The sequence below is a fragment of the Pristiophorus japonicus genome, chromosome 15 (assembly GCF_044704955.1).
Source record: "Pristiophorus japonicus isolate sPriJap1 chromosome 15, sPriJap1.hap1, whole genome shotgun sequence".
NCBI lineage: Eukaryota > Metazoa > Chordata > Chondrichthyes > Pristiophoridae > Pristiophorus > Pristiophorus japonicus.
Window position 1 is genome coordinate 11230345 of NC_091991.1, and position 24636 is coordinate 11254980.

At 51.0% G+C, this 24636-nt stretch overlaps 1 protein-coding gene across 1 annotated transcript in view; it reads left to right on the top strand.

Moving 5' to 3' along the window:
- Positions 1 to 24636, top strand: part of nr1h4 (nuclear receptor subfamily 1, group H, member 4) — a 75974-nt gene that overhangs the window by 34518 nt on the left and 16820 nt on the right. Inside the window, exons 3-7 of the mRNA XM_070901555.1 lie at positions 4032 to 4172; positions 13396 to 13529; positions 17201 to 17299; positions 21768 to 21867; positions 23428 to 23574. Coding sequence (XP_070757656.1) covers positions 4032 to 4172; positions 13396 to 13529; positions 17201 to 17299; positions 21768 to 21867; positions 23428 to 23574 — 621 coding nt within the window. The remainder of the gene's footprint in view (positions 1 to 4031; positions 4173 to 13395; positions 13530 to 17200; positions 17300 to 21767; positions 21868 to 23427; positions 23575 to 24636) is intronic.

Genomic DNA, 24636 nt, shown 5'->3' on the forward strand with positions numbered 1-24636 from the left:
ACATATAAAATTCTGACGGGACTGGACAGATTAGATGCAGGAAGATTGTTCCCGATGTTGGGGAAGTCCAGAACCAGGGGACATAGTCTAAGGATAAGGGGTAAGCCATTTAGGACCGAGATGAAGAGAAACTTCTTCACCCAGAGAATTGTTAACCTGTGGAATTCCCTACCGCAGAGAGTTGTTGATGCCAGTTCATTGGATATATTCAAGAGGGAGTTAGATATGGCCCTTATGGCTAAAGGGATCAAGGGGTATGGAGAGAAAGCAGGAAAGGGGTACTGAGGTGAATGATCAACCAATATCTTATTGAATGGTGGTGCAGGCTCGAAGGGCCGAATGGCCTACTCCTGCTCCTATTTACTATATTTCTATGTTTCTAACTTCATCTACCCGCCTTTGCCCCTTATCCCTTAATACCTTTGGTTAACAAAAATCTATTCATCTCAGATTTAAAATGAACAAGTTAGCAACAATTTCCTTTTGCGGAAGAGAATTCCAAACTTCTACCATGCTTTGTGTGTAGAAGTGTTTACTATTTTCACTCCTGAAAGGTCTGGCTCTAATTTTTAGACTACGCTCGCAAGTCCTCGACCCCCCAACCAGCGGGAATAGTTTCTCTCTATGTACCCTATCTGTTCCCCTTCATATTCTGAAAACTTCGATCAGATTACCCCTTAACCATATACATTCTAGGGAATACAACCTTACTTTGTGCAATCTCTCCTCGTAAATTAACCCTTGGAATCCGGCTATCATTCTGGCCCAATGATAGACGGTCTGTTAATGTCATAAATTAAGTAAGCATAAAGAATCTTGTTAAGTACTAGTATAACTGCCTGTGGCATTTATAAATGTAAGGGATTATTTTCATATAGAAGATGATGACAGATTTAGGAGAGGGATTTTAGAAACTTACTCCACAGTAGCATCTACTGGCCAGAGTGTGCAACTACACGGTTACAGACAACTGTTTACATGCAAGATTTCCATTCTAGACAGATACAATCAGTTTGAATGTTAAAAGCATGGCCAAAAAATGTGACATCTGTAAGTGTTTGAATACACAAGATTTTTAAAATAATAAATAGATTTTAAACTGCAATTACACCTTTTAGTGAAGCGTGTTGACCTGCTGAGATTTCTAGCATTTTCTGTTTTTATATTATGTATAGATCTCGGATGAGTTTATCTATAGAATTTGTTTTAGCAGTTCGTTTCGAATGTTGGGCCACAAGTTGCGGCCTTCCCGGGTGCGTACGAAGTGCGTGCACACCTGAAGAGGCTTCTCGGTGAGCGACGCGCATGCTCCGAGACTGGCTTTTCTGATCTGCCAAAACTTTTTTTGACATCCGCAGACAGAGATTTTCCCAGCGAATGTCTTTCAAACTCTTACGCCTGGTAAAAGCAGGTGCATAGGTTACTTTTACCAGCATAAGAATTTTTTAAAACACAGAAAAATTACATTTAATCACTCACTTTTAAATTTAAAAACCCTGTCCATTAACGTAAGTTTATATTTAACCCTATTAAAACACATTTAAAAAAAATTTTTAAAAATATTTTTTTTCTAAAACATTTAATTACATTCAATTTTCAATTCATTTAAAAATCTGAGGTGTTTTAAAAAAAAATTTATTGTGTAATGTTTCTTGTTTTAGTGTTTTTTCTCGTTGATAGTAATGGGAGCTCGTACAAACGGAGTTCCCATTATTATCAATGAGTTTACTAGATGTTCATTGATGGTCCAGGCCCACGTGATCCCAGGATACGAATATGTACCTGGAAGACATGTTCCTGTACGCTGGACTGTGAAACTAGGCCTCCGACCGCAATCCTACATTCCTCCGGGACAACCAGGTATTTTCGTAAAAACATTTCGGGTCGGAAGCGCCTCGTTGTAATTAATGTTCCCAGAGTCGCCCACTCCCGCTACGTGACCTGATCGACTTCCTGGCCAGTGGGCAGTCTCCGCCAGGTCCTGCAAATCCCCTGGGAGGACAGACGCACCAACGTTAGCGTCCTCGATCAGGCCAGCATCCCCAGCATCGAAGCACTGACCACACTCGACCAGCTCCATTGGGCAGGCCACATAGTCCACATGCCTGACACGAGACTCCCAAAGCAAGCGCTCTACTCAGAACTGGCAAGCGAGCCCCAGGAGAAAATGTTTCAAGGACACCCTCAAAGCCTCCTTGATAAAGTGCAACATCCCCACCGACACCTGGGAGTCTCTGGCCTAAGTGGAGGAAGTGCATCCAGAAGGGCGCTGAGCACCTCGAGTCTCATCGCAGAGAGCATGCAGAAAACAAGCGCAGGCAGCGGAAAGAGCATGCGGCAAACCAGTCCCACCCACCCCTTCCTCCGATCGGTTATCCCACCTGCAACAGAGACTGTAATTCCCGCATTGGACTGTACAGTCACCTGAGAACTCACTTTTAGAATGGAAGCAAGTCTTCCTCGATTTCGAGGGACTGCCTATGGTAATGAGTGGGCAGTATATTGTATTTGCTTCCTGGGTTCTTTGCTTAAGAATTCATAGCAACACAATGCTATTAAGAACTAATTGGTTTATTAACAAAGGTTTAACAATCACACTACACATTACCAGTTCATCAACTAGACTCACAACTGCAAACCTCATCGTGGATGACCCAGACCCAACTGGCTGGGGTTTTATTGAGTCTTGTGAACATCACGTGACTGGCTAAGTCACCCACAATGCAACAGCTCTACAAACCTGTGAGCATACACGCAGGTGCATACATTACAGCAGCCATTGAGAGTAATGCTGGGTTGATATTGGGATTAGTATGATGTTAGAGCCCAGTGTCAGAGTGGGTCTCCTGCAGCTGGTGACAACGAGAGCGTAATGCGTGTTGTTGTTGTAATGCCGCTATCCCAAGCTCGGTAAATAGGTCTCCCATCAGCACCAACACCTGACCAAAACTAACGTAAAATCAGCTCAAAGTCGGAATGGCTGGAGCCTCATAAGAACCACAGCCACTTCTTAAAATGCATTCTCAGCATGTGGGCATCGCTGGCAAGGCCGGCATTTATTGCCCATCCCTAGTTGCCCTTGAGAAGGTGGTGGTGAGCCGCCGCCTTGAACTGCTGTGACATGTCAGTGTCAGCTGTGGCTCAGTGGGCAGCACGCTCGCCTCAGTCAAAAAGTTGTGGGTTCAAGTCCCACTCCAGGAACTTAACGGCAAAAATCCAGGCTGACACTCCCAGTGCAATGCTGAGGGAGCGCTGCACTGTTGGAGGGGCAGTGCTACGGGAGCACCGCACTGTCAGAGGGGCAGTACTGAGGGAGTGCTGCACTGTCAGAGGGTCAGTACTGAGGGAGCGCTGCACTGTCGGAGGGGCAGTACTGAGGGGTAGTGCTGCACTGTCAGTGGGTCAGTACTAAGGGAGTGCTGCACTGTTGGAGGGGCAGTACTGAGGGAGCGCTGCACTGTCAGAGGTGCCGGCTTTCAGATGAGATGTTCAACCAAGGCCCCATCTGCCCTCTCAGGTGGACGTAAACGATCCCATGGCACTATTCAAAGAAGAGCAGGGGAGTTATCCCCGGTGTCCTGGGCCAATATTTATCCCTCAATCAACATAACAAAAACAGATTATCTGGTCATTATCACGTTGCTGTTTGTGGGAGCTTGCTGTGCACAAATTGGCTGCTGCGTTTCCCACATTACAACAGTGACTACACATCAAAAGTACTTAATTGGCTATAAAGTGCTTTGGGACGTCCGGTGGTGAAAGGTGCTATATAAATGCAAGTCTTTCTTTACTTCAAGCCCCAGTTGAAGGATTTGAGCACATAATCCAGGACATACTCCAGTGCTGCATCGTCAGAGGTTTGGGTGGGACGTTTAAACAATCCTCTGTCTACCTGTTCTTAAAAAAAGGGTGTTTAGTTTCTCTGGAATTTGTTTAATTTTACTGAAGTTCCGTTTCCACAGTTGTGAGTGAGCTTGCAGGAATCACACAGTGCGGCACCTTCCTTAGTCTGTTTGTCCCACTTTCTCCAGGATTCTTCCGCCGCAGTATCACGAAGAACGCGGTGTACAAGTGTAAGAACGGCGGGAACTGTGAGATGGACATGTACATGAGACGCAAGTGTCAGGAGTGTCGCCTCAGGAAGTGCAAGGAAGTCGGGATGCTGGCCGAATGTAAGTATTTCTTCATGTCCAACGCAACAATCCCAACACGCCCAAAGCCACATCTTTACACAGGTCAGCAATAACCTGCATTTATATAGTGCCTTTGACGGCACAATGCATGACCAGCAATGTAAACCGACAAAAGAAATTGACCCCGAGCCACATAAGGAGACATTAGGACGGGTGACTACAAGCTTGGTCAAAGAGGTAGATTTTAAGGAGCGTCTTAAAGTAGAAGGGATGGAGAGGCGGAGAGGTTTAGGGAGGGAATTCCAAAGCTTAGGACTTAGATGGCTGAAGGCACGGCTACCAATGGAGTGAGTAAAATTGGGGATGCTCAAGAGGCCAGAATTAGGAGGATCGCAGAGACCTCGGAGGCTTAAGGAGCTGGAGGAGATTACAGAGATCATCATCGTAGGTGGTCCCTCGAACGAGGATGACTTGCTTCCACAAGAGTTCACAGATGTTTCAATGAAGGACCCGATGTTCCAGTCCTGAACTCCAGTTGAGGGGGTGGAAGGTGCCTGTGCGTGGATTTTTTTTAACATGTGGTGACTGTTGCACATCAGCCACCACACGGGCTTGACAGAGCTCGGCCTTTATCCAGTGGCAAGGGTTAACCAGGACGATTGGAGACCTGCTCTGCTGCACGGACCTAGTGCGCGCACATATGGCAGTGTGGGCTGGGCCCGTGCTGCCCCTGGGCCCTCGCCTCTTCTGGGATCCGTACCCTCATTCGCCGCACCTCCACCACAATTAGGAGGGGGGGCGAAGGCCATGGGGGGGATTTGAACACGAGGATGAGAATTTTAAATTTTGAGGGGTTGGTGGATCATCAGTAAGAGCTGATTAATCAATGCAAGAACCCCCTTTGTCCAGGATTGAAGAAACCAGCCTCGACAGGTACATTTCAGGCCATTCTGACATGAATTCAAACAAAATCACGTCTAGATCCTTGAAACTGAAGAACCAGAGGTGTGTGAAAAGCAGTAGTTGGCCAAGCTTCACATCTTATGATGAGCTGCCAGGTTGCGTTACTTGATGAAAAGACCAATTGACCTATTACTAAATATTTAAACTATCAGAGAATCTTACAGCACAGAAGGGGGCCATTTGGCCCATTGTGCCTGTGCCGGCTCTGTGAAAGAGCGATCCGATCAGTCCCACTCCCCCCTGCTCTTCCCCCGTAGCTCTGTAATGTTCGCCCCTTCAAGTATTTATCCAATTCCCTTTTGAAGGTTACTCTTGCATTTGTTCCCACCGCCCTTTCAGGCAGCGTGTCTCGATCGCAACAATAGTGACTACATTTCAAAAATACTTCATTGGCTGCTTTGGGATGTCCTGGGGTCATGAATTTTGGGCCTCTCAGTATGAAAGCAGGCTCAGACTAATTTCTGCGCAATATTCTTTACTTCAAAAGTTAATGCCCTCCTCCCTTGAATGATAATGAAGGTTGTGATGCAGTGAGCCCCGATTTTAACTCAGGCCCCGAGTTAAAGTTATAGTTGGGCCTCAACGATGTCATTGGGCCGCGACATGCCCATGTACAGAAGGACCCTGTTGGCTCCAGGCGCCTGTCCGTGCTGCCCGCTCAGGGGAGCAGGTTAAAATCGCAGGTGTTGCGATCATGGCGGCTTTCGGACGGCTCAGAGCCGTGGGCGATTTTAAGTGCCTGCCCGCCAGGTTTCTGCTGAGTGAGTCAGGTTAAAATTGCCCCCATAGGGCCATGCAAGCCAATGGGTTCACTAATGCCCTTCCGGGTAGGGAACCTGTCATCGCAACACGCGACACATGCACCGTGAGTAAGTCTTGTTACTGCCTGAAGCGACCCAAATCCACTAATAAAAAATTCATGCTGCATTAAAACATTGTTTTAACTTTCTCTAAACCAACTCTTTGAACGTCAACCCTTAAATTTTATTTCCTCCTTGAGCGGCCCTTCTTAGTCATGAAATGAGGATAGATTCAATGGTTTTGTCTCCTCGGTATGTCCTTGTGACTGAATGCAAAGTAAGCGGAGGTGTTCCGTTTGTGCCATTTATACTTGGGATTGAGAATCAAAGCAGGAAACGGAGAGAGACTTTGATCAAAAGGTTACAGCACTCCGATAGTGTCGCTGTCAAAGGCACTATCAGAAAGGTCACCACCATTGGTGTTTTGGGCAGTCTGCAGACAAAGGGAATCAGCACGGATCTATCAAGGAGAGACTCGCTATCAGCACTTCTCCATCACCGGCGTCCGTTATAAAGCTCAATGTTAATCGCTCAATGCCCGTTATCGTGATTTATGCAATGATAAACCTTATAATTCCCTGTCACAAGCTGAACTATCCATGACAGTATGTAATAAAAATGATGTTGTGGTAAATCTCAATCTCCAATTTCAAACGAGAGCAGACACAAATTTTTAAAAACCCTCAGTACTGCCCCTCCGACAGTGCAGCCCTCCTTCAGTACTGGCCCTCCGACAGTGCAACACTCCCTCAGTACTGCCCCTCCGACAGTGCAGCACTCCCTCAGTACTGCCCCTCCGACAGTGCAGCCCTCCCTCAGTACTGACCCTCCGACAGTGCAGCACTCCCTCAGTACTGCCCCTCCGACAATGCAGCAATTCCTCAGTACTGCCCCTCCGACAGTGCAGCACTCCTTCAGTACTGCCCCTCCGACAGTACAGCCCTCCTTCAGTACTGGCCCTCCGACAGTGCAGCACTCCCTCAGTACTGGCCCTCCGACAGTGCAGCCCTCCCTCAGTACTGGCCCTCCGACAGTGCAGCACTCCCTCAGTACTGCCCCTCCGACAGTGCAGCTCTCCCTCAGTACTGCCCCTCCGACAGTGCAGCACTCCCTCAGTACTGCCCCTCCGACAATGCAGCAATTCATCAGTACTGCCCCTCCGACAGTGCAGCACTCCCTCGGTACTGCCCCTCCGACAGTGCAGCAATCCCTCAGTACTGCCCCTCCGACAGTGCAGCACTCCCTCAGTACTGCCCCTCCGACAGTGCAGCAATCCCTCAGTACTGCCCTTCCGACAGTGCAGCAATCCCTCAGTACTGCCCCTCCGACAGTGCAGCACTCCCTCAGTACTGCCCCTCCGACAGTGCAGCAATCCCTCAGTACTGCCCTTCCGACAGTGCAGCAATCCCTCAGTACTGCCCTTCCGACAGTGCAGCAATCCCTCAGTACTGCCCTTCCGACAGTGCAGCAATCCCTCAGTACTGCCCTTCCGACAGTGCGGCGCTCCCTCAGTACTGCCCCTCCGACAGTGCAGCAATCCCTCAGTACTGCCCCTCCGACAGTGCAGCACTCCCTCAGTACTGCCCCTCCGACAGTGCAGCAATCCCTCAGTACTGCCCTTCCGACAGTGCAGCAATCCCTCAGTACTGCCCTTCCGACAGTGCAGCAATCCCTCAGTATTGCCCCTCCGACAGTGCAGCACTCCCTCGAAAATTCGCACTGTGCGGATTTCGTCCCCTACGGGGCACAACGGACAGGATTTTTGCAGCGCGACAGCTGCAGGAAAAGTGCAGGGAACAGAACCAGCCCTTATACATGGTCTTCTTCGAACTTACAAAGGCCTTTGGCAGTGTTCACCGTGAGGGTCTATGGAGTGTACTCCTCCGTTTCGGATGTCCCCAAAAGTTCATCACCCTCCACCGCCTGCTCCACAACAACATGCAGGCCGTGATCCTTACCAATGGATCCATTACAGACCCAATCCACGCCCGGACCGCTGTCAAACAGGGTTGTGTCATCGCCCCAAACCTCTTCTCAATCTTTCTCTCTGCCATGCTCCACCTCACAGTCAACAAGCTCCCCGCTGGAGTGGAACTAAACTACAGAACCAGTGGGAACCTGTTCGACCTGCGCTGTCTCCAGGCCAGGTCCATGACCACACCAGCCTCTGTCGTCGAGCTACAGTACGCGGATGACGCCTGCGTCTGCGCTCATAGAGGTTGAACTCCAGGACATAGACGACGTATTTACTGAGGTGTATGAAAGCATGGGCCTTACGCTAAACATCTGTAAGACAAAGGTTTTCCACCAGCCTGTCCTTGCCGCCCAGCACTGTCCCCCAGTCATCAAGATCCACGGCGTGGCCCTGGACAATGTGGACAATTTTCATATCTCGGGGGGGGCCTCTGATCAACAAGCGATTCAACACCGCCTTCAGTGTGCCAGTGCAGCCTTCGGCCGCCTGAGGAAAAGAGTGTTCGAAGACCAGGCCCTCAAAACTGTCACCAAGCTCATGGTCTACAGGGCTGTAGTAATACCTGCCCTCCTGTATGGCTCAGAGACATGGACCATGTACAGTAGACACCTCAGGTCGCTAGAGAAATACCACCAACGATGCCTCCGCAAGATCCTACAAATCCCCTGGAGGACAAACGCACCAACATCAGCGTCCTCGACCATGCCAACATCCCCAGCATTGAATCACTAACCATACTTGATCAGCTCTGCTGGGCAGGCCACATCATTCGTGTTATGTTCAGAATAAATCCACAAGACTGTATTGTAAGCTCAAACTGTTGTGACCATGATCTCTTTATTCAGACTCTAGAGTGGGGAAGCAGCATGGTGAATCACCTTTTATACCTGCTTGCCCCAGGGTGCACAGGTGACCCTTAGGTCTCCCACAGGTGTGCCCCCTGGTGGCAACTTTTACATATTGGTGAGGTTTACATGCATACATAACAGCTCGCATGCCAACACGAGACTCCCAAAGCAAGCGCTCTAGTCGGAACTTCTTCACGGCAAACGAGCCAAAGCTGAACATAGGAAACGTTACAGGGACGCCCTTAAAGCCTCCCTGAAAAAGTGCAACATCCCCACCGACACCTAGGAATCCCTGGCCAAAGACCACCCTAAGTGGAGGAAGTGCACCTCGAGTCTCGTCACCGAGAGCGTGCAGAAATCAAGTGCAGGCAGCGGAAAGAGTGTGCGACTAACCAGTCCCTTTCCCTCAACGACTATCTGTCCCACCTGTGACAGGAGCTGTGACTCTCATATTGGACTGTTCAGTCACCTAAGGACTCATTTCAAGAGTGGAAGCAAGTCTTCCTCGATTCCGAGGGACTACCTATGATGATAACTCCCTCGGTATTGCCCCTCCGACAATATTTGGTGTCCTGGTATCCTGGCCAATATTTATCCCTCAACCAAGATCACTAAAACAGATAATCTGGTCATTATCATATTGCTGTTTGTGGGAGCTTGCTGTGCGCAAATTGGCTGCTGCGTTTCCCACATTACAACAGTGACTACACTTCGAAAGTACTTCATTGGCTGTAAAACATTTTGGGTTGTCTGGTGGTCGTGAAAGGCGCTATAGAAATGCAAGTCTTCCTTATTTAAGCTGGTTGGCAAGTTGGTCAACATAACTTAGCAGGGCGGTAAGGCGACCGACCCCATTTTTAGGCCCTTAATCCCCCCACCTTTCCCATTAACCCCGATGTTCCCGTGTGGAAATCACCCCAACTCGTGTGAACTCCATATTATCACGGGGCGGGGGTGGTGGGGGGGGGGGGTCATTTCCGCAGTAGGTGAGATTGGGTGCAGCCCCCTCCGTGTTAACATCAAATATCACTGTTACCTCGTACCGTTAGACAAGCAAAATATAGCCTAGAATTGACAGCTATGACCGGGACCTCCTTCCCCCTCACATTGTTCAAAAGTGACATTTTGTTGAAAGCTTGTTAGAATCAAGATTACATTTAAAGATCAGTAATAGGCAGCAGCTGGCGGCTTGCTGCAGGCAGAGAGAAAGAACTTGCATTTCTATAGCACCTTTCCCGACCACCGGATGTCCCAAAGCGCTTTACAGCCAATGAAGTACTTTTGGAGTGTGGTCACTGTTGTAATGTGGGAAACGTGGCAGCCAATTTGCGTACAGCAAGCTCCCACAAACAGCAATGTTGTAAAGATCAGGTAATCTGTTTTGTTATGTTGATTGAGGGATAAATATTGGCCCTAGGACATCGGGAGAGCTCCCCTGCTCTTCGAAATAGCGCCGTGGGAATTTTTACATCCACCTGAGAGGGCAGACAGGGCCTCGGTTTAACGTCTCATCCGAAAGACGGCATCTCTTACAGGGCAGTGCTCCCTCAGTACTGTCCCTCCAACAATGCAGTGCTCCCTCAGTACTGCCCCTCCGACAGTGCAACACTCCCTCAGTTCTGCTCCTCTAACAGTGCAGCACTTCCTCAGTACTGCCCCTTCGACAGTGCATCTCTTCCTCAGTACTGCCCCTCCGACAGTGCAACACTCCCTCAGTTCTGCTCCTCTAACAGTGCAGCACTTCCTCAGTACTGCCCCTTCGACAGTGCATCTCTTCCTCAGTGCTGCCCCTTCGACAGTGCATCTTTCCTCAGTACTGCCCCTCCGACTGTGCTGCACTCCCTCAGTACTGCCCTTCCAACAGTGCAGCGCTCCCTCAGTACTGCCCCTCCGACAGTGCAGCACTCCCTCAGTACTGCCCCTCCAACAGTGCAGCACTCCATCAGTACTGCCCCTCCGACAGTGCAGCACTCCATCAGTACTGCCTCTCCGACAGTGCAACACTCCCTCAGTACTGCCCCTCTAACAGTGCGGCACTCCCTCAGTACTGCCTCTTCGACAGTGCATCTCTCCATCAGTACTGCCTCTCCGACAGTGCAACACTCCCTCAGTACTGCCCCTCTAACAGTGCGGCACTCCCTCAGTACTGCCCCTTCGACAGTGCATCTCTCCATCAGTACTGCCTGTCCGACGGTGCAACACTCCCTCAGTACTGCCCCTCTATCAGTGCGGCACTCCCTCAGTACTGCCTGTCCGACGGTGCAACACTCCCTCAGTACTGCCCCTCTAACAGTGCAGCGCTCCCTCAGTACTGCCCCTCCGACAGTGCAGCGCTCCCTCAGTACTGCCCCTCCGACTGTGCAGCACTCCCTCAGTACTGCCCTTCCAACAGTGCAGTGCTCCCTCAGTACTGCACTGGGAACGTCAGCCTGGATATTGTGCTCAAGTCTCTGAGTCACAAGGTTGTGGCTTCACGTCCCACTCCAAAGACCCACTGAGTCACGGCCGACGTAGGGTTACAATAAGGCCCATGTCAGATCACAATGAGTGAGACTGTGTTATTCCAGGATACTGTGCAATGGAAACACTTGGGCTCCTAATTGGGCTGCTCAAGTTGCTCATAAATTGAACATCACTGTTATTTATAAATATTGTAACGGCTCGACTGTTCCAATGCTCTCCTGGCCGGCCTCCCATCTTTCACCCTCTATAAACTTCAGCTCCTCCGAAACCCGGCTGCCCTTGTCCTAACTCGCACCGAATCCCGCTCACCCATCACCCCCTGTGCTCACTGACCCACACTGGCTCCCGGTCCGGCAACGCCTCGATTTCAACATTCCATTCCTTGTGTTCAAATCCCTCCATGACCTCCTCGCCCCTCCCACCTCCCTATCTCTGTGACCTCCTCCAGACCCACAACTCTCCCGAGATCTCTGCGCTCCTCCAATTCTGGCCTCTTGAGCATCCCTGATTTCCATCGCTCCATCATCGGCATTCGTGCCTTCAGTTTGGCCTGGCCCCCAAACTCTGGAATTCCCTCCCTAAACCTCTCCGCCTCTCTCCTCCTTTAAGACAGTCCTGAAAACCTGCCTCTTTGATGGCTCGAGTGGAGCATAAATGGCAGCATGGACTGTTTGGGCCGAATGGCCTGTTTCTGTGCCGTAAGTGCTGTGTAAAACAATCCCGCTCCTAATTTCTCCTTATGTGGCTCGGTCAATCTTTTTTTGATAACGCTCCTGTAAAACGCCTTGAGATGTTTGATGACATTAAAGGGGCTATATAAATGCAAGTTTTATCTCATGGTCTCAACCAATTGACAGGTTTAAACAAATGGGTGTTCATTGGAACTCAGAAGATTGAGAGGTGGTTTTATCGAAACGTATAAGATTATGAGAGGGCTTGACAAGATGGATGCAGAGAGGATGTTTCCATTGATGGGGGAGACGAGAAATAGGGGGCATAATCTTAGAATAAGGGGCCGCCCATTTAACAACTGAGATGAGGAGGCATTTCTTCTCTCAGAGTGTTGTAAATCTGTGGAATTCGCTGCCTCAGAGAGCTGTGGGAGCTGGGACATTGAATGAATTTAATACAGAAATAGACAGTTTCTTAACCGATAAGGGGATAAGGGGGCAGGCAGGGAAGTGGAGCTGAGTCCATGATCGGATCAGCCATGATCATATTGAATGGGGGAGCAGGCTCGAGGGGCCGTATGGCCGACTCCTGCTCCTATTTCTTATGTTCTTATGTTTTATCAAAGGCCTGTATTGGGCAGTTTTGGATTGCAGTGTAAGCGGGATGAGTGTTGTGCAGAAGTGGGCGGCGATTCCAGCTCATCTCGTGGTCGGCTCTCATTTGCATAGTGTGGGCAGCTCTCCTTATTGGCAGCTCACTGGTCTGGAGGCGGGGCTTCGGGTGGCATGGCCCATTTTACACAACAACAAAAGCTTGATCAAAGAGGTAGATTTTAAGGAGCGTCTTAAACATAAGAACATAAGAAATAGGAGCAGGAGTAGGCCATATGGTCCCTCAAGGCTGCTCCGCATTTAATATGATCATGGCTGATCCGATCATGGACTCAGGTCCACTTCCCTGCCTGCTTCCCATAACCCCTTATCCCCTTATCGGTTTAGAAGCTGTCTATCTCTGTCTTAAATTTATTCAATGACCCAGCTTCCACAGCTCTCTGAGGGAGCGAATTCCACAGATTTACAACCCTCTGAGAGAAGAAATTCCTCCTCATCGCAGTTTTAAATGGGCGCTCCCTTATTCTAAGATTATGCCCCCTAGTTCTAGTCTCCCCCATCAGTGGAAACATCCTCTCTGCACCCAACTTGTCAAGGTGGAGAGAGAGACATAGAAGTTTAGGGAGGGAATTACAGAGCTCGGGGCCCAGGCAGCTGAAGGCACGGCCACCGATGGTGGAGCGATGGAAGTTGGGGATATTCGAGGGCAGAATTAGAGGAGCGCAGAGATCTCGGGGGGGTTGTGGGGCTGGAGGGGATTACAGAGATAGGGAGGGGCGAGGCCATGGAGGGATTTGAAAACAAGGATGAGAATTTTGAAATCGAGGCGTTGCCGAATGGAGCAGGGGACAGGAGGGGTGGCACCGAAACACTCCTGTAAAACAGTGCGGTGAAACCGTGTAACCCAGCAATACCATTCTGTGCTTGCAGGTCTATTAACAGAAATTCAGTGCAAGTCCAAGCGACTGAGGAAGAACCCAATCCTGCCCATGGAGCCACCCAGCGGGGAAGCCGTTGATGGAATGGATTCCAAACAAGTGACATCCACAACACGGCACAGCAAAGTACAAATATTCACCGTTTCCCATTGTTAATGTGACATTCAGAGTAGATTTCCCCACGCAAACATTGCAAATATGCAATGGTTCTGATTTTGCGTATAAGGTGGCCAAGATTCGTGGAAAAATAGAAGATTGGGAAAATTTTAAACAACAGCAAATAATGACTAAGAAAGCAATAAAGAAAGGAAAGATAGATTACGAAGGTAAACTTGCGCAAAACATAAGAACAGATAGTAAAAGCTCTTACAGATATATAAAATGGAAAAGAGTGACTAAAGTAAATGTTGGTCCCTTAGAAAGGGGGATTTAATAATGGGAAATGTGGAAATGGCTGAGACCTTAAACAATTATTTTGCTTCGGTCTTCACAGTGGAAGACACAGAAACCATGCCAGAAATTGCTGGTCACAGGAATGTGGGAAGGGAGGACCTTGAGACAATCACTATCACTAGGGGGGTAGTGCTGGACAGGGTAATGGGACTCAAGGTAGAGGACACAGAGAGGCTGCAAAGAGATTTAGATAGGTTAAGCAAATGGGCTAAGGTTTGGCAGATGGAATACAATGTCGGAAAGTGTGAGGTCATACACCTTGGGAAAAAAAAAAGTAAAAGGGAATATTATTTGAATGGGGAGAAATTACAACATGCTGCGGTGCAGAGGGACCTGGGGGTCCTTGTGTATGAATCCCAAAAAGTTAGTTTGCAGGTGCAACAGGTAATCAGGAAGGCGAATGGAATGTTGGCCTTCATTGCGAGAGGGATGGAGTACAAAAACAGAGAGGTCCTTCTGCAACTGTATAGGGTATTGGTGAGGCCTCACCTGGAGTACTGCTTGCAGTTTTGGTCACCTTACTTAAGGAAGGATATACTAGCTTTGGAGGGGGTACAGAGACGATTCACTAGGCTGATTCCGGAGATGAGGGGGTTACCTTATGATGATAGATTGAGTAGACTGGGTCTTTACTCACTGGAGTTCAGAAGGATGAGGGGTGATCTTATAGAAACATTTAAAATAATGAAAGGGATAGACAAGATAGAGGCAGAGAGGTTGTTTCCACTGGTCGGGGAGACTAGAACTAGGGGGCACAGCCTCAAAATACGGGGGAGCCAATTTAAAACCGAGTTGAGAAGGAATTTCTTCTCCCAGAGGGTTGTGAATCTGTGGAATTCTCTGCCCAAGGAAGCAGTTGAGGCTAGCTCATTGAATGCATTCAAGTCACAGATAGATAGATTTTTAACCAATAAGGGAATTAAGGGTTACGGGGAGTGGGCAGGTAAGTGGAGCTGAGTCCACGGCCAGATCAGCCATGATCTTGTTAAATGGCGGAGCAGGCTCGAGGGGCAAGATGGCCTACTCCTGTTCCTAATTCTTATGTTCTTATGTTTTTACAAAATGTGTGGTGGGGGTGGTGGTGTGCGGGGGGGAGGGGGGAGCGGGTGTGTGAGTGTGGGAGGTGTGGGAGGGGTGTGAAGGTGGGGTGTGTGGGGATGGGGGGGGTGTGGGGTGTGGGTGTGCGGGGGTGTGGGAGGTGTGGGAGGGGTGTGGGGATGTGGGTGTGTGAGGGTGTGGGGGTGGGAGTGGGGATATTTGGGGGTGGGGGTGTGTGGGTGTGGGGTATGTGGGGGTGGGTGTGTATGTCGGGGTGCGTGGGGGTGGGGTGTGTGGGGGTGGGGTGTGTGGGGGTGTGGTGTGTGAGGGTGTGGGGGTGGGAGTGGGGATATTTGGGTGTGGGGGTGTGTGGGGGTGTGGTGTGTAGGGGTGGGTGTGTATGTGTGGGTGGGCGTGTGTGGGGGTAATTGGGGGTGGGGGTGGGGTGCGTGGGGGTGTGTGGGGTGTGTGGGGGTGAGGGTGCGGGGGTGAGGGGGATGGCATGCGTGGGGGTGCGTGGGGGTGTGTGGGGGTGAGGATGCGGGGGTGAGCGGAGTAGGGTGTGCGGGGATGCGGGGATGCTGCAAGTATGGAGAGCATGAACCCCAAAGCGGGAGCTGCATCCCCGGAGATTTGGGGGAACACAAAGGCTCGGACCATTAGAGCAAAGTGACACTTGTTGTAATTAAAGTTCCCCGAGTCCCCCCAATCCCGACATCCCCCTAATCCACTACATGGCCAGTCGGCATGTGCAATGTATTTGCTCCTTGGGCTCTTTGCTTAGGAATTCATAGCAACACATTGCTATTGAGAACTAGTTGGTTTATTAGCAAAGGTTTAACCATCGCATTACACATTACCAGTTCATCCACCAGGGCTCACAACCACCTGCCCCATCATGGATCCCCCAAACCCAACTGACTGGGGTTTTATTGAGAACATCACGTGACTGGCTAAGCCACTCACAATGCAACAGCTCTACAAACCTGTGAGCATGCTCACATGTGCTCACATTACGGGTGGGAGCGGGATTCTGGCGGCAGGAGGCTGTAGCCATGTTACTTCACCATCACTCGGTGAGGCCCAGGCGTAGGCCGTCCCATCTCCGCCCACTGCCGTTAGGGTCTCAGGATTTAACTCCTGTCCTGACTTTATTGACACCCGGGTTGTATTCATGACATTTCCCAAACGGATCCATTTTGACTTCCTCATTGGAACACAGGGACAGGAGGAGGCCATTCAGCCCCTCAAGCCTGTTACACAGGAACAGGAGGAGGCCATTCAGGTCCTCAAGCCTGTTACACGAGAACATGAGGAGGCCATTCAGCCCCTTGAGCCTGTTACACAGGAACAGAAGGAGGCCATTCAGGTCCTCGAGCCTGTTACACAGGAACAGGAGGAGGCCATTCAGCCTCTCGAGCCTGTTACACAGGAACAGGAGGAGGCCATTCAGCCCCTCGAGCCTTTTACATTGGGAACAGGAGGAGGCCATTCAGCCCCTTGAGCCTGTGACAAAGGAACAGGAGGAGGCCATTCAGCCTCTCGAGCCTGTTACACAGGAATAGGAGGAGGCCATTCAGCCCCCCTCGAGCCTGTTACAAAAGAACAGGAGGAGGCCATTTAGCCCCTCGAGCCTGTTACATTAGGAACAGGAGGCCATTCAGCCCCTCGAGCCTGTTCAATGAGATCACGGCTGATCTGCGATCTAACTCCATCCACCTGCCTTGGCTCCATATCCCTTTATACCCTTGTCCAACAGTAATCTATATATCTGATATGTATAATGATTAATTGTGCTCGCATCCATTGCTTCTTGTGGGAGAGAGTTCCACAGTTCTACCACCCTTTGTGCGACATTTTCACGAATAACTACCATTATAAGTAACGCATCGTTTTATCACACACGGTCCTTTTAAAGCAGATGAACGAGGAAGATAGGAATTGCTAAATGTAAATGACCGCGGTCCGTCTAGTTTAACCATCCCTGGTAGTCTCATGATCCAACGAGAATGGAGTTGTTGACCAATCACAGCGATCGAGCTCCATCAATGAGTCTATAACAGACCCAGACAGGAGGTGAGGAAAACTCCCAGTGGGGGAGAGCTTCGGGAACCACAGGTCCAACGTCCCCTGTTCCCCCCCCCCCCCCGAGATCGCTGCACTCACCACACGGCACGTCCCCAATTGCTCTTGTTACTGGAGCCCAGAATCTGCACTGTGGCAACGTCCAGACGAACCGAAATCATTCTTTGTTTAAGGTTTGAGTTATGGTTTTGATTTGTGTATCACTCTTTGTGTCACCCCAGCAGAAAGTCGAGTTCACACAGAAGCAGCAGGACCTCCTGATGCACATCCTGGATGCATTCTCCAAATATCGAGTCCCACAGGAGGTGACCAAGAAACTGGTAAGTGTTGAAAGAAGGTACCTGGCGTTACCTAGCACCCTCACATCCTCGTGGCCTCCCAAAGGCCGACCAGTGGGACTTTTACTGTTTTGAAGTGTATTCGCTTTTTGTTACATCGACCAACTTGCCAGCCAGCTTAAATAAAGAAGACTTGCATTTCTATAGCGCCTTCCCTGACCACTGAACGTCCCAAAGCACCTTACAGCCAATGAAGTACTTTTCAAGTGCAGACACTGTTGTAATGTGGGAAATGCGGCAGCCAATTTGCCCACAGCAAGCTCCCACAAACAGCAATGTGATAATGACCAGATAATCTGTTTTGAAATGTTGATTGAGGGATAAATATTGGCCAGGACACCGGGTATAACTCCCCTGCTCTTCAAAATAGTGCCATAGGATCTTTTACATCCACCTGAGGGGGCAGACGGGGCCTCGGCTTTATGTCTCATCTGAAAGACAGTTCCTCCAACAGTGTAGCACTCCCTCAGTACTGCCTCTCTGGTACGGGGCCCAGAAGAGCCGAGGGCCCAGGGGCAGCACGGGCCAGCCCACACTGCGATATGTGTGCGCTCTAGGTCCGTGTAGCTGAGCTGGTCGCCAGGCCTCCTGGTTTACCCTTGCCACTGGACAAAAACCTAACTCTGTCAAGCCCGTGCGGTGAATGATGTGCAACGGTCACCACACGTTTAAAAAGGTCCACGCACAGGCATCTTCCACCCCTGGAGTTCAGGACTGGAATATCGGGTCCTTCATTGAAACATATGTGAACTCATCTCTTTTGGTGTGGAAGCAAGTCATCCTTGTTCGAGGGACCGCCTATGATGATGATGATGACGGCGCCTCCGACAGTGCAGCACTCCCTCAGTACTGCCCCTCCGACAGTGCAGCACTCCCTCAGTACTGCCCCTCCGACAGTGCGGCGCTCTCTCAGTACTGCCCCTCCGACAGTGCGGCGCTCCCTCAGTACTGCCCCTCCGACAGTGCAGCGCTCCCTCAGTACTGCCCCTCCGACAGTGCAGCACTCCCTCAGTACTGCCCCTCCGACAGTGCAGCGCTCCCTCAGTACTGCCCCTCCGATAATGCAGCACTCCCTCAGTACCGACCCTCTGACAGTGCAGCACACCCTCAGTACTGCCCCTCCGACAGTGCGGCACTCCCTCAGTACTGCCCCTCCGACAGTGCGGCACTCCCTCAGTACTGCCCCTCCGACAGTGCGGCACTCCCTCAGTACTGCCCCTCCGACAGTGCGGCACTCCCTCAGTACTGCCCCTCCGACAGTGCGGCACTCCCTCAGTACTGCCCCTCCGACAGTGCGGCACTCCCTCAGTACTGCCCCTCCGACAGTGCAGCACTCCCTCAGTACTGCCCCTCCGACAGTGCAGCACTCCCTCAGTACTGCCCCTCCGACAGTGCAGCGCTCCCTCAGTACTGCCCCTCCGACAGTGCAGCACTCCCTCAGTACTGCCCCTCCGACAGTGCAGCACTCCCTCAGTACTGCCCCTCCGACAGTGCAGCACTCCCTCAGTACCCCCTCTCCGACAGTGCAGCACTCCATCAGTAACCCCTCTCTGACAGTGCAGTACTCCCTCAGTACTGCCCCTCCGACAGTGCAGCACTCCCTCAGTACTGCCCCTCCGACAGTGCAGCACTCCCTCAGTACCCCCTCTCCGACAGTACTCCCTCAGTACTGCCCCTCCGACAGTGCAGCACTCCCTCAGTACTGCCCCTCCGACAATGCAGCACTCCCTCAGTACTGCCCCTCCGACAATGCAGCACTCCCTCAGTACTGCCCCTCCGACAGTGCAGCGCTCCCTCAGTACTGCCCCTCCGACAATGCAGCACTCCCTCAGTACTGCCCCTCCGACAATGCAATACTCCCTCAGTACCGACCCTCTGACAGTGCCGCACACCCTCAGTACTGCCCCTCCGACAGTGCGGCACACCCTCAGTACTGCCCCTCTGACAGTGCAGCACTCCCTCAGTACTGGCCCTCCGACAGTGCAGCACTCCCTCAGTACCGGCCCTCCGACAGTGCAGCACTCCCTCAGTACCGACCCTCCGAAAATGCAGCACTGCCTCAGTACCGACCCTCCGACAGTGCGGCACACCCTCAGTACTGCCCCTCCGACAGTGCGGCACTCCCTCAGTACTGCCCCTCCGACAGTGCGGCACTCCTTCAGTACTGCCCCTCCGACAGTGCAGCACTCCCTCAGTACTGCCCCTCCGACAGTGCAGCGCTCCCTCAGTACTGCCCCTCCGACAGTGCAGCACTCCCTCAGTACTGCCCCTCCGACAATGCAGCACTCCCTCAGTACTGCCCCTCCGACAGTGCAGCACTCCCTCAGTACCCCCTCTCCGACAGCGCAGCACTCCCTCAGTACCCCCTCTCTGACAGTGCAGTACTCCCTCAGTACTGCCCCTCCGACAGTGCAGCACTCCCTCAGTACTGCCCCTCCGACAGTGCAGCACTCCCTCAGTACCCCCTCTCCGACAGCACTCCCTCAGTACTGCCCCTCCGACAGCGCAGCACTCCCTCAGTACTGCCCCTCCGACAGTGCAGCACTCCCTCAGTACCCCCTCTCCGACAGTACTCCCTCAGTACTGCCCCTCCGACAGTGCAGTACTCCCTCAGTACTGCCCCTCCGACAGTGCAGCGATCCTGAGTAACACACCTTGCTCCATGGGCGGGTGTCTGGTCGAATTGGAATGGCACGGAACAAGCAGATGTCAAAGCTGGTCCTGTAGTGGTTCTGCCTTCTTGCTGATGAGGTACACCTCCCACTGACCCCGCCAGCTCCCCGGGGACTGCCAGTGTTGGAGGCCACCTGTGAGCACAATCACAGGCTAGCCATGCACCTTCAGCTCCCTTGTGGTTTTACCCATGCCCCATTTTATTTTCAAATGTGTTTCATTTCAAAATGCAAGGTGCGTTTCCTACATTACAACAGTGGATGCTCTTCAAAAATTTCTTCATTGTCTGTAACGAGCTTTGGGATGTCCGGTGGTGTTGAAAGGCGCTATAGAAATACAAGTCTGTCTGACTTTCTTAGCAACCAAATAACCGCATTTTACTGGAATATTAAGAGTTATCAACGCACTCTGTTCCTGTGAGCGTGATCTCACTTTAGCACAGTCACTTGTTGTAGTGAAGTTGGCAGTGAGGGTACAGTGACCCTATAGTGTTATAGCCCTCTCCCCTCTCCCAGTGAGGGTACAGTGACCCTATAGTGTTATAGCCCTCTCCCAGTGTGGGTACAGTGACCCTATAGTGTTATAGCCCTCTCCCAGTGTGGGTACAGTGACCCTATAGTATTATAGCCCTCTCCCAGTGTGGGTACAGTGACCCTATAGTGTTATAGCCCTCTCCCAGTGTGGGTACAGTGACCCTATAGTGTTATAGCCCTCTCCCCTCTCCCAGTGTGGGTACAGTGACCCTATAGTGTTATAGCCCTCTCCCAATGTGGGTACAGTGACCCTATAATGTTATAGCCCTCTCCCAGTGTGGGTACAGTGACCCTATAATGTTATAGCCCTCTCCCAGTGTGGGTACAGTGACCCTATAGTGTTATAGCCCTCTCCCAGTGTAGGTACAGTGACCCTATAGTGTTATAGCCCTCTCCCCTCTCCCAGTGTAGGTACAGTGACCCTATAGCGTTATAGCCCTCTCCCAGTGTGGGTACAGTGACCCTATAGTGTTATAGCCCTCTCCCAGTGTAGGTACAGTGACCCTATAGTGTTATAGCCCTCTCCCCTCTCCCAGTGTAGGTACAGTGACCCTATAGTGTTATAGCCCTCTCCCAGTGTGGGCACAGAGTGACCCTATAGTGTTATAGCCCTCTCCCAGTGTGGGTACAGTGACCCTGTGGTATTATAGCCCTCTCCCAGTGTAGGTACAGTGACCCTATAGTGTTATAGCCCTCTCCCAGTGTAGGTACAGTGACCCTATAGTGTTATAGCCCTCTCCCAGTGTAGGTACAGTGACCCTATAGCGTTATAGCCCTCTCCTAGTGTAGGTACAGTGACCCTATAGTGTTATAGCCCTCTCCCAGTGTAGGTACAGTGACCCTATAGTGTTATAGCTCTCTCCCAGTGTGGGTACAGTGACCCTATAGTGTTATAGCCCTCTCCCAGTGTAGGTACAGTGACCCTATAGTGTTATAGCTCTCTCCCAGTGTAGGTACAGTGACCCTATAGTGTTATAGCCCTCTCCCAGTGTAGGTACAGTGACCCTATAGTGTTATAGCCCTCTCCCAGTGTAGGTACAGTGACCCTATAGTGTTATAGCCCTCTCCCAGTGTAGGTACAGTGACCCTATAGTGTTATAGCCCTATCTCTGACCCAAGCTTCAATGTATTCAGAAGTCCAACCTTTAACAGAATGTGTGTGACGGCCCTGGGGATTTCGCCGCCCTGTGTGCAGTAACAGTAACTTTGGAGCCCACAAGTGACAGTGCTTTGTGTTCCTGCAGCTGCAGCAGCGGTGTAGTGCCGAGGAAAACTTCTTGCTCCTCACCGAAACGGCCACGAGCCACGTGCAAGTGCTTGTGGAATTCACCAAAAAGCTGCCCGGTAAGTGACTTGGTTTGTCAGCTCTGTTCATTCTCGGGCAGGGTGTGTCATTGGCAAGGCCGGCATTTATTGTCCATGAGAAGGTGGTCGTGGGACTTCTTCTTTGTCGTGGTTTTGATACAACTGAGTGGTTCGCTGGGCCATTTCAGAGGGCAGGTAAGCTTTAGCCATGTTGGTGTGGATCTGGAGTCATGTATAGGCCCAGACCGGATAAGGGCGGCAGGTTTCCTTCCCTGAAGGGACGTTGGTGAACTAGTTGCACCTTGTTCTCGATATGACGAGTTCTTGAATACGATGAGAAGAAATATTTGCAGAAACCAAGAGCTTTTTCACCCAGAGTTGAAGAAGGAAGGAGCAGTTGAGTTAAGCTGTCTTCACTTGCTCTCGTAGGAGAGGCCGAGTGTGGAGCAGCACAGGGAGAGGCTGAGGAGCAGCTCTGTCAGCAACTTCCTATTGGTTGGGGAATGTAATGTCCCACAGTGGAAAATAGGAATTGCCGGATGAAAAAAGACCCAGGTCCATCCAGTTCACCTTCTCCCACCCTGGGAGTCCCACGATCCAACGATAATGGAGTTGTTGACCAATCTCCAGCAATGAGTCTACCACAGACCCAGACATGAGGTGAGGAAAACCCCCAGTTGGGGGAGAGCTTTGGGAACCACAGGTCCAAAGCCTCTGCTCCCCCGCGCCCCCCCCCCGAGGTCGCGGCACTCACCACACGGCACGTCCCCATTTACTCAGATACTGTGTCCCCAAATGGTATTTTCTGAAAGAAATCTATCGAATTCACATCGGAATGAATCAACACTAACTGCTTCCACCATCTCCCTCAGGAGCCTGTCCCATAGATTGACCACTCGCTCACTGAGATACTACAATAAGAATTGACGCAGGTGGCCAAGATGTTGGGGGTCATCATCATCATAGGCAGTCCCTCGGAATCGAGGAAGTCTTGCTTCCACTCTAAAAGTGAGTTCTCAGGTGGCTGTGCAGTCCAATACGGGAATTACAGTCTCTGTCACAGGTGGGACAGACAGTGGTTGAGGGAAAGGGTGGGTGGGACAGGTTTGCCACACGCTCCTTCCGCTGCCTGCGCTTGGTTTCTGTAAGCTCTCGGCGACGAGACTCGAGGTGCTCAGCGCCCTCCCGGATGCTCTTCCTCCACTTAGGGCGGTCTTGGGCCAGGGACTCCCAGGTGTTGGGTGGGGATGTTGCATTTTATCAAGGAGGCATTGAGGGTATCCTTGTAACGTTTCCTCTGCCCACCTGGGGCTCACTGGCCACGTAGGAGTTCCGAGTAGAGCGCTTGCTTTTGCAGTCTTGTGTCAGGTATGCGAACAATGTGGCCCGCCCAACGGAGCTGGTCGAGTGTGGTCAGTGCTTCGATGCTGGGGATGTTGGCCTGATCGAGAACACTGACTGTGCGTCTGTCCTCCCAGTGGATTTTCAGGATCTTGCAGAGGCAGCGCTGGTGGTACTTCTCCAGTGCTTTGAGATGTCTGCTGCATGTGGTCCACGTCTCTGAGCCATATAGTAACTCTGGCTCTGCTCTCTCTGCAGGCTTTCAGATGCTGGACCATGAGGATCAGATTGCCCTGCTGAAAGGTTCTGCTGTCGAAGCCATGTTCCTCCGTTCTGCCCAAATATTCAGCAGGAAAATCCCTTGTCAACAAAGTGAATTGCTGGAAGATCGAATCCGTCACAGCGGTATGTACAACAAACACACACACAGGGGCCCATATCGGGATAGGAAGTACAATTGGTGCCCTTCTTGTTTAAATGCCTAATGTGCTTGATGCAAGAATAGCTTACTGTTATATAGCACCTAATTACATTGAAGGGGAGGTCTGAACCTCAGAGCTATTTACAGCACAGAAGGAGGCCATTGTGAATGTCTAAGGCTCAGTTAGTAGCTCCCTCTCTCTCGAGCTTCAGAGTCAGAAGGTTGTGGGTTCAAGTCCCACTCCAAGGACCTGAGCACATAAACCTAGGCTGACACTCCCAGTGCGGTGCTGAGGGAGCGCTGTACAGTAGACCCTGGCGTCGCCTGACTGCGTGGTTGCACAGGTCACGCAGACCCGAGTGCAGCCTTGCCTCCGCCGATGGCGGGGAAAATCCACTCAACCGGCGCGCTGACCGACCGATGCAACTGGTAACGGGGGACTGGACCCACCCGGGACCCTTTGCAGTTTCCCCCGTTGAGGGGTCCTATCACTGCCCCTGTTTCGAGAATGGAGAGTGGGCTGTCAAACGACATTAAACACACACATTTACTTGAGTGTAATGGATTGTTGTGTAGAGACGTTGGCCCCCCCACAGATCACCTGCATTACTAACGTCAGTCAATTAACTGCCATCCCAGTAATTGTGCTACATTTCTATACAATAATTCACAGCGCATTTTATTTTCTTCTTATTGTGTGTCTTTACTATTTGCCTATTTACATGTAAAAGTCTTGAGAGGAGATTTAAGGATGTGAAAGCCTTAGAGAGAGTGCAGGAAAGGTTTACGAGAGTGATTCCAGGAATGAGGGACTTCAGTTACAGGGATAGACTGCCCCTCTACATAGAAACATAGAAAATAGTTGCAGGAGTTGGCCATTTGGGCCCTTCGAGCCTGCATCGCCATTCAATAAAATCATGGCTGATCATTCAACCTCAGTACCCCTTTCCTGCTTTCTCTCCATACCCCTTGATCCCTTTGGCCGTAAGGGCCATATCTAACTCCCTTTTGAATATATCTAACGAACTGGCCTCAACAACTCTCTG